Raw genomic sequence first — 10000 nt, forward strand, 5'->3', positions numbered from 1 at the left:
AGATCCTCTCACTGTCATCTACTGCTGTCTGTGCACTGAGCTGTTAGGACACACACACACAGAAGATTTAAATCTCATCTATCATTCCCTCTCTTACTGGGACTCTAAATGACTGGTTGTCCATGTTGTGTGTGTTTCTAGGAGCAGCTCTGTCTCTGCTCACTGCTCACCTTTATAGTGTTCACAGCCTGTTTCAGCTCCTGCACCTTCTTCTGCTTCTCCTGGACTCTCTGCTGGAATTTTATCTGCTCCTCCTTTAACTCACTCTGAGGAAAAATAAAATATATCTCACTGTGTGTGCATTATGAGTTTCTGAGCTCAGTGGGTGAACATTAACTGACGATAAAAGGATAAAGTTCACTCTGGTTCTATGTAACACTTTATTACAGTGTAATAGACTGGATGTTTGGTGAAGTTCATAGATATAAAACATTGAAAAATAATCCAGGACTAGGATTGGGAACCACAGGGTTACAGCAAACTTTAATAACTCAGTGGCACATGCACACATTTTAATTATAAATATGATTCTGCACTGAGGAACTTATTCTAAAACTATATTCATAACTTCTTTAAAATAATATTAAACTTTTATTTCTCACCTCTTTTTCAGTTCTGTAAGCTTTAACTGAGACAGTGTCGTGGGTTTTGTGTTCATCCGTCATACACAGATAACAGATGAATCTTTGATCAGTACGACAGTAGATCTCCAGCACTTTATCATGTTCAGAGCAGATCTTCTCTTGTAGATTTCCTGAGGCTTCAACTAATGTGTGTTTTTTCCAAGCAGGAACTTCATAGTGAGGTTTCAGATGAGTTTCACAAAAGGAGGCCAGACACATCAGACAGGACTTGGCAGCTTTGTGTTTTCTCCTGGTGCAGAAATCACACTCCACATCTCCAGGTCCAGCGTAACAGTGAGCAGGAGAAGCAGCTTGGAGGTCAGTCTTCTTCAGTTTCTCCACCACTTCAGCCAGCATGTTGTTTCTGCGTAGAACAGGCCTTGGAGTGAAAGTGTCTCTGCACTGAGGACAGCTGTAGACGCCCTTCTGATCCTCCTGATCCCAGCAACCATTAATACACACCTTACAGAAACTGTGACCACAGGGGATAGCCACCGGATCCTTCAGGAGATCCAGACACACTGGACAGCTGAACTGATCCTGATCTACTGAAATACTGGCCTTGGCCATTTTCCTGAATTTAGACACGGTGCAAGAAATCAGTTTCGTTTTCTCTGAAAGGAGGAGTTACTTCCTGGTTCTGTGAGAGAGAGAGAGAGAGAGAGAGAGAGAGAGAGAGAGAGAGAGAGAGAGAGAGAGGAGGAAGAGGAGGAGCACAAAAAAGACAGGTTATGAACACTCCTCTGTTAACCATTTCATCTCCCTTCAGTGCATAAATATATCCAAGTAGCTTCTTCACTTATTAAATATAGAATGGGTCTAATTATTATTTTTTTTCTATTAGATTCAAGATTCAAAGAACTTTATTAATCCCAGGGGGAAATTCCTTTGCCATGTTACAGCTGCTCTAATAAAAATAAAAATACAAGAGAGAAAGAAAGAAATATAAACACCGTTATATAAACTGTAAAATAGAATAAATAAATACAAATACTGTACAAATCATAGTGTAGAGCTGTAATATTGCACACAACTGACATTCTGAAATGTAGATTTAATTTTCTCACATTTTATACATAGTGATTAATATAACTATAAAAAGTTATATTATTTATGGCTTTAATGATTAATCATATATAAAAACCCCTGTGTGTTTTGGTAAGTGCACTCACTCCTGATGGCGGCACAACGACACCTGTTTTGATTTATTTTTTCCATACCCGTATTACAACAAATCCCGCCTTCCCAGATTTAATTGGCCGACGCGGTCTCAAAGAATGCTGTAATTGGCTACAATTTTATATTTTGCTAACAGACAGTGAAACTCACCAATAGTTGACACGGGGGCGGGATTTGCTAGTTTTTGCTACTCGGACTAATGTTACTGTCTCCAGTTTGATGCTAGCGCAATGGACTCTGCGCGTGTAAACATTTAAAACTGTTTCACACTTTTCTGGACTCTAAAGTGGTCAGTCATGTCGGTTCCCATGGAAACGCAGCTTCAAAGTATATTCGAGGATGTGGTGGTAAGAGCTGGCTTTTGTTGTTTTTGTGTGTGTGTGTGTTATTTATTCTTGTAGCACGCTATGCTAACAACACAAACAGCTGGGGAAATTAGTTAAAATATTACTGTTCATAATAATATAAATATTATTCAATATAAGAGGTAAATTACTGCTTGATTAGGAGGCATGCTGCAGTAATAGTAGATCTATAAATATTACTATTTATTTATGCACGTATTTATTTTCCCTATTTTAAGTATTTTTATTTATTTTATATCTATTTAACTAGTGCATTTTGTCCACACACGGCTTCCATAACACGCATAATATATTTTCATTTACAGTGTGTGTTGAAATGACAATTAAGTGGCAAAATACCGTAAATAAACTTTTATTATAAAAGCTTTTATTATTATTATTATTATTATTATTATTAGCCCGTACATAAAGGGTCACGTGACCTCATTCTCTCTGGACTGCAGGAATAGACACAATGCAGAAAATGATTCATGTGCTTTTTATTATTTTCTTTTAAAACAGAAGACAGAGGTCATCGAGGAGGCGTTTGCAGGGTAAGTAAATAAAGGGATAATGAGCATGGATATTTAGATCAATAAATCATGAGAGGTGTTCAGAAATGATTGACGTGTCTTTCCCCCCAAAACTCCAGGATGTTCATGGACACGCCGGAAGATGAGCGGACCAAACTGATCAGCTGTTTAGGAGCTTTCCGGCAGTACTGGGGCTCGCTCCCTCAGGTCAGGAAGTGTGGACAGTGTGAGGAAGTCCATCAGCCGAGACGTCTTCAGTGTCCGATGTTTATTCCTCCCCAGCGCTCCACTTTAAACTCTTTCCTCCGTTCATCTGGTCCACATACGTTTGTTCTGATTCCTTCTGCATACTGTGTTAATATGATATACATGAGTTCAGAGAATAACTCAACTGATTCACTGAACATGGAAGGAGCGAATCATTTACATTAAACAAACTGATTCTTTCTGACTCAGTTTGACTCTTTCGACTCATAGAGATTTATTCTAACTCATAATGACCAGTCTGACTCATTCTGATTTCTACTGATATCTAACGATTCATATTCTCTTCATTATACCAATTCATTATGACTCAAAAGCTCATTGTGAATCTTGCCGTCTCCTTGTGCACATCTGATACATCCACATAATACTGACTCTGAATCATTCGGAGTCATGTTTCTGGAAGAGGTTTTGCATGAGACAGATGTCCTTTAATCGTCGGACACAAGACAGATATTTCTCGGCTGATTGAGTAAATGTGTTGGAACTAAAAGTGTAACTGTAGTAAATGTGCAGCTAATCTGTGTGTGTGTGTGTGTGTGTCTCCAGGACTCCCATGAGCAGTGTGTGCAGTGGATCGTACGCTTCATACACAGCCAGCACAGCCCCAAGCGCATCTCCTTCCTCTATGACTGTTTAGCCATGGCTGTGGAGACCAGCCTGCTGCCTCCCAAGTACACACACACACACACACACACACACACACAGATAGATCTTTAGATCTTTCTTACAGCAATGTTACGTTTATATTATGATAGTTCCGTGAAGACAGTAGCACAGGTTAGTGTTAATGTTCTCGTTCTGACTCATTAGTGTTTCCATAGCAACAGGTCATTCACAGGGACGTGACCGGCGAAGATGTTTCACATTTATGGAAGAAGTCTTCACTGTCTGTCAGGAGGGCACGAGTCAGAATCAGTTAATAGACTCTGATGATAAATGTTTGAATCAGAAAGAGTCAATAAGAATCAGTATGAGGCAGAATGATTTTGTGTGAATCAGTGTAACGCTAAATGAATGTCAGAATGTGTTTGCGTGAGCCAAAATGAAGTAGTGTGAGTCAGAATTATGTGGTGCGAATCAGTATGAGTCGGTCTAACTCACAGAGCCAGAATTAGTCAATACGAGTCAGAATGCGTTGACACGAATCAGTATGAATCAGAATATGAGTCGAAATGAATCATTATGAATTGGAGTTAGTCCGTATGAGTCAGAATGATTCGTTGTGAATCATTATGAGTCACTTCAACTCAGGGAGTCAGAATGTGCTGATATGAGTCACGATGGGTTGGTGTGAGTTGGTCTGCATTGGAAAGAGTCAGTATGAGTCAGTATCGAGTTTGAGTGAGTCATTGTGAAACAGTATGAATTTTGTGAGCAGCCTTGTACAAACTTTTGACTTTTGCATCTGACTGTGTGTGTGTGTGTGTGTGTGTGTGTGTGTGTGTGTATGGATGCAGGATGGTGTGTCAGGCGCTGATCGGCTCTGAAACTCTGGAGTGGGAGCGCACTCAGCTCTGGTGTCTGACCTTCAAGCTCATCCGGAAGATAATCGGCGGTGTGGATTATAAGGTGCGGTGTCGCTCGTCCCCTCATCTTTTATTCTGAATAAGGCGTGTTTGAGTTGTGTTTTAAGTGTGTGTGTGTGTGTGTGCAGGGTGTGAGGGACTTGCTGAAGGCTGTGCTGGATAAAATCCAGACCATCCCGGTCCTGGTGAGCTCTGCAGTGGTGCAGCAGCTCCTCCCAGCACGAGAGGTATGTACAGAGGTATTGGTAGCTTTGTGTGTATTTTATAACAGTTAGCATGATGATCTAGAAACTTCAATTAAGGAATGATTGTGTGCTCCTGCTCCAGGTGGTGGAGTACATCCTGGACAGGAACGCATGTCTTCTGCCTGCTTATTTCGCCGTGACTGAGATCAGGAAGCTTTATCCAGAGGGACAGCTCTCACACTGGGTATAGATGGAGCAAAGACCTCGCGCCAGACGCTCCTGAAGATATTAACATCCGAAAAACTGACAAATGTTTCATTCCTGTTATTTCTGTCCTCCAGCTTTTAGGCAGCCTGATATCCGACTTCGTGGACAGCTTCCGTCCCACCGCGAGGATCAACTCCATTTGTGGTGAGTTATAAACACGGTAATGATGAGTTTTACACTGATATCGCTGTATCCCACACACACACAAGTGCAGTGTCAGTGTAAGAAGTCTGTGTTCTCTGTGTGTGTGTGTGTGTGTGTGTGTGTGTCAGGTCGCTGTAGTCTCCTTCCTGTGGTGAATAACTCAGGAGCGATCTGCAACTCGTGGAAACTCGACCCTACTACACTGCGCTTCCCTCTGAGAGGCATGCTGCCATACGATAAGGTACACAAACACTGTATAGCCAAAAATGTTTGGACATCCCTCCAAATCAATAAATTCAGGGGTTGGAGACTGCGAGCCAGACCTTCTCGTCCAACATCGGTGCCTGATCTCACAAATGCACATCTAGAGGAAAGGTCAAAATTCCCATAAACACACTCCTAAACCTTGTGGAAAGCCTTCCCAGAAGAGTTGAAGCTGTTATAGCTGCAAAGAGCGGGACAACTCCATATTACATTCACGTGCAGGTAAAGGTAGAGTTTGAAAATGGCTCACAGTCTCCGCTCTAATTCATCCCAAAGGTGTTCTATGGGGTTGAGGTCAGGACTCTGTGCAGGTCAGTCAAGTTCCTCCACACCAAACTCACTCATCCATGTCTTTATGGACCTTGCTTTGGTCACTGGTGTGCAGTCATGTTGGAACAGGAAGGGGTCATCCCCAAACTGTTCCCACAAAGAGCATGAAATTGTCCAAAATGTCTTGGTATGAAGCTGAAGCATTAAGAGTTCCTTTCACTGGAACTAAGGGGCCGAGCCCAACCCCTGAACTCAATGATCTGGAGGGGTGTCCCAATACTTTTGGCAATATAGTGTATCTTAACAATCAGGATGTACAGAATTGTAATTAGCCCAAAAAAATTGTATTTTTATCTGTAATAGTACCAAAATTTGCTCAGCAATATGTAATGTATATGTCACTCCCATGTCACTCCTATGTTCCCATGATCCCCGTGATGTTGAAATGTCCTGTGGGAACCCATTGTATGAGTAGCAGTGACCAGAACATACCAACTACCCTACACCTTATATTTATACTTAGACCTACTTATAACTACACAAAAACCTAACACACACTCACACAAACTTTTATTCGACACCGAGTTTGTTCTTCTCTGCCCCAGGACCTGTTCGAGCCTCAGACCGGTTTGCTGAGGTACGTGTTGGAGCAGCCGTACTCCAGAGACATGGTGTGCAACATGCTGGGCCTTAACAAACAGGTATGTCTCTCTCTCTCTCTCTCTCGCTCTCTCTGTCTTTCTCTCTTCTAACTTTTTTGTTTGTTTGTTTTGATGAGATTAAAAAGATATCGAGAGATCAGCTGCGCTTGTTAGTCAGTGGGTACGGTGGTAGGCGAATTGCAGAGCGAGTGATTTTGCTGTTGCTTTTTTATTTATTTATTTTGCAACAAGGCCAGCCTAAAGTAAACACCCTGCGCACTGCCTGTGCTTCGCTGCCAAACCCCTGTGGGTGGGCGGATCCTCTCCTCCCTGTCCATCCGGCATGCCCTATAAGCCCCACCTGTCTCTCTGACACATGTCTGTTTAAGGGGAGGGCGTGGGAGGGTAGCTAGTGGGTTCGGGGTTTTTTTTGTTTGTTTGTTTGTTTGTTTGTTTGTTTTTTGGTGGTGACTTGACGGGGGGTACTCAGAGCTGGCCTCCTAGTCACTGTATTTGTCTTCTTTTTTTCCTTCCTTTATTTTTGTTCTGTCCTGTCTTACCCCGCCCACCTTGCGCCAATGCTCTAGACCCTGAACATTGCTCAGGTATGTTCATAATCTTACTGTTGTATTGTGACTAACCCGATTCTGGAAGCTTGTCCACACCCCAACAGAGCTTTATTTCTCATCTAATTACCTCACACACACACACACACACACACACACACACGAGAAAAGGCTAAATCGATAAACATGGGGCTTGAAATTACCTCTGCTCCAGGCACTTAACATCACTCTCGGTTAAAGTGTGTGTTTCATGCAGGAGCTTTTCCCCTCATCTGATTATTGACGATTAAATAATACACACTCGATAATAGTTTAGTGTACATTAAGATTTTGTCAGATAGAAAGTTCCGGCTAAAGCCGAGAGATTCTGGTGGCTAGAAGTGCTCCAGCGAAGCTCTATAAGCTCTAGGGAGCTGTGCATAAGTATTCACCCCCCTATACCCGAAATGTTCGCACTTGTAAATGAAACTAGAATTATGCTGTGAGTCATAAATCCACTTAGTCAGCCTGTAATTTCATTCTGTAATTATTTCTAAATGATTTCTGGTGGAACCGGTCTCCATCAGAAGTCTCATAAGTATTGGAACAGAGTACTCCCATGTGCGTTTAAAGTGTCACGTGATTTCAGTATAAATGTACCTGTTCCTGGAAGAACACAGAGAAACATATCTAAACAAACAACCTCACGAGGATCCAGATCAGTCAATGATTGGTTAGAATCTCCAACTAAGGGACTGTTCACTGACTTAGTAAAGAGGGGATTAGCCAAGTGAGCAAGCAAGATGCCAAGGGAAACTCTGGAGAGATCGATAACTCAGCTGGGAGATGGAGAAAAAGGAACAAAAAAGCCACACGAGTTCTCCAGAATGCCTCGGTAACCGTGTGCCTGGTCTGATGGGATCACGATTGATCTTTTTGGCCGTAGCAGAAACCCAGCAATACTTCTAACGCTGAGAATATCATTTGTTACATGAAGCATGGTGACACAAGCGTCGCATTGTGGAGATCATTTTTTATCATTTCATCATGAGACTGGGGCGGAGCTTCACTTTACAGAAGGAGGCGGTGCTAACAAAAAGAATCTGAGACTCATTGAACATTTCCACGACAAGTTTTGTCCATTTTGAGCAAGTTTACCAAGAATAAACTGGAAAAAACGTCAGGATCCAGATGTGCACAGCTGATATAGCACCAGCGTGCCTCCAGTGAAAGAGTGGTTATTGACCATTGGGGGTTGAATACTTATGCAACCAAGAAATGTTACACTAAAATAGTAAGACATTCAAATATTCTGCATATCGTGTCGTTTTGAGGTAAAAATCGTCCAAAAAATAAGAGACACAAAATTAACATCCCTGCTTTTGAGCTAGCAGAGAGGTGTTAATGTTTAGTCAGGTATCGAGAACACGTTCAGGAAATCTGAGGAATGTAAGACCCAACCGTCCAAAACTCAGTGCAGAGCTGGTCTTAACATCATTCCCAATCCCTGTTGAAGAATTCCCGTTCCCGCGGAGACCAGCAGTCGGTCAAAACAAGTCTGTGGCAAAAGCTCTGGAAAAGTAGATGGAAAAATATCTAAAGTAATCCGTCTAATTCCAGTTTCTTTCCCCAAACTCATCTCCCACGCTGAATCATGAGCAGAAACACTTGATCCTAAATCATTCCTGAGACCCCAGGTTATCACTCGATGATGAAGACTGAATGTTAATTTCAAGCCCTGGCTGGCGCATGTGTGTATCTGTGGTTCTGCTGCCGCGCTGTTTCTTTTGCGCTCTAGGCCGATTTCCCGCCGTGTTCCCGCCGTGTGTGCTGCTACCTGCTCAGACTCCGGCTGGATCATCTCTTGTCTCACATCTGTTCCAAATTTATAGATCAAACTGACCAGTGAGGATGAGGCGAGGATTGGAGCTGTTATATAATAGCAGGGAAAGAACATTCCGAGTCCAGATGCGCGCGGAGTATTGACCTCAGTGATGAATAGGATTTAGCGTTTTCCCATCTGACTTCTCCGACTTTTCTTTATGTAGGAGATTCAGGAACATTAGGCGTATATAATCCGTATGTAGAATCCTCACCGCTTATAGGATTTGAAGCCGATCGATCAGGGTCACGTTAAATTTAGAGATATTCTAAGGAAATGCTGTTAGTGAGGTCCGTTTCATTACAATACGGTGAATAATAGAAATACGGCATATCCTCTACTAGAAACAAATATTTGAAACAGGAAAGAATTAACGAGATGTAGGAATTCCTTTCCCACCGCAGCCAATAGCGTGCCCCGGAATGCCCGTGCGACCAATCCCTGCATGCCACCTCAGAGGGGAAGCTGCAGTGTATCCCAGCGGTTATGGCGAGGTTAGCTGTCGCAGCTAGAATCGCTCGTTCCTCTCGTTTTTTTCTTCCCCCTCTCTCTTAAAGTTAATAAGTGAAAAGTTAGTGATGTTACACAAGAAAGCATAAACTCTAACAAGCTCTGACACTGGAGACTCCTTCCGTAAATGTTACCTAACCTCCCGTTAGCGCCGTCCAAGCAGGACGCCGCCTGCAACAGCTGCCACAAGAGGGCAGGAGCGTGCAGTATGGAGTTGTTTGCGATATGTTGCAGCTTTCCCTGCGATCAGGGCTTCTGTGTGCAGCCGTCATGCCATGCTTGTGTGCAGTGAACAGTTTTACGCTCATGCGTGTCTTGTGTCGTGGATGTGTGTTTCCGTTTTTCTTGGTTTTTTTTTATTTTTATAATGTTTTTATTTTATTTGATTTTTTTGGTTGGTTTGATTATTTTTCGCTGCTCTGGTTGCTTTTGGATGTCTCAGAAAGCGTGAGCTAGGTCCAAACACACGCCTGAAGTCTGTAACTGAGACGTTGTTGTAGTTTCTGATGAGACGCTGGGCCTGCTGTGACCGAACCGATCAAACGTTACATCTCCAACTTTTTGTTTTTGTTTGTTTATTTATTGAAAAAGCATATCTGGAAATCTGCATTGCCGCCTGTGCATAAGCGTATCTGTCCTGTGGTTTTCTCTGTGTGTGTGTGTGTGTGTGTAGCACAAGCAGCGATGCCCCGTGCTGGAGGAACAGCTCGTCGATCTTGTGGTCTACGCCATGGAGCGCTCGGAGACGGAGGAGCAGTTCGACGACGGCGGCACCAGCCAGCTGCTGTGGCAACATCTGTCCAGTCAGCTCATCTTCTTC

General features: G+C 42.8%; 2 protein-coding genes across 4 annotated transcripts in view; one reads left to right on the forward strand and one right to left on the reverse strand.

The window, feature by feature from the left end:
- LOC131355202 (tripartite motif-containing protein 16-like) overlaps positions 1 to 1270 on the reverse strand; it is a 9815-nt gene extending 8545 nt beyond the window's left edge. The window contains exons 1-3 of the mRNA XM_058393483.1: positions 603 to 1270; positions 171 to 266; positions 1 to 40 (exon numbers count right to left, since the gene is read on the reverse strand). The exon at positions 1 to 40 is cut by the window's left edge and continues 194 nt beyond it. Coding sequence (XP_058249466.1) covers positions 1 to 40; positions 171 to 266; positions 603 to 1193 — 727 coding nt within the window. The 5' untranslated portion in view covers positions 1194 to 1270. The remainder of the gene's footprint in view (positions 41 to 170; positions 267 to 602) is intronic.
- A 703-nt stretch (positions 1271 to 1973) lies between these two features.
- The window catches only part of med23 (mediator complex subunit 23), a 51375-nt gene continuing 43348 nt past the window's right edge, over positions 1974 to 10000 (forward strand). For 2 of the 3 annotated variants that reach the window (XM_058392190.1, XM_058392189.1), the window contains exons 1-11: positions 1974 to 2149; positions 2669 to 2700; positions 2799 to 2886; positions 3493 to 3617; positions 4404 to 4515; positions 4601 to 4699; positions 4800 to 4901; positions 4999 to 5068; positions 5197 to 5309; positions 6208 to 6303; positions 9854 to 10000. The exon at positions 9854 to 10000 is cut by the window's right edge and continues 54 nt beyond it. In XM_058392190.1, the coding sequence (XP_058248173.1) occupies positions 2099 to 2149; positions 2669 to 2700; positions 2799 to 2886; positions 3493 to 3617; positions 4404 to 4515; positions 4601 to 4699; positions 4800 to 4901; positions 4999 to 5068; positions 5197 to 5309; positions 6208 to 6303; positions 9854 to 10000 (1035 nt within the window). In that variant the 5' untranslated portion in view covers positions 1974 to 2098. The remainder of the gene's footprint in view (positions 2150 to 2668; positions 2701 to 2798; positions 2887 to 3492; positions 3618 to 4403; positions 4516 to 4600; positions 4700 to 4799; positions 4902 to 4998; positions 5069 to 5196; positions 5310 to 6207; positions 6304 to 9853) is intronic. The other variant, XM_058392188.1, reaches the window with a different exon arrangement.

This window comes from Hemibagrus wyckioides, linkage group LG06 (genome assembly GCF_019097595.1).
Source record: "Hemibagrus wyckioides isolate EC202008001 linkage group LG06, SWU_Hwy_1.0, whole genome shotgun sequence".
Classification (NCBI taxonomy): domain Eukaryota; kingdom Metazoa; phylum Chordata; class Actinopteri; order Siluriformes; family Bagridae; genus Hemibagrus; species Hemibagrus wyckioides.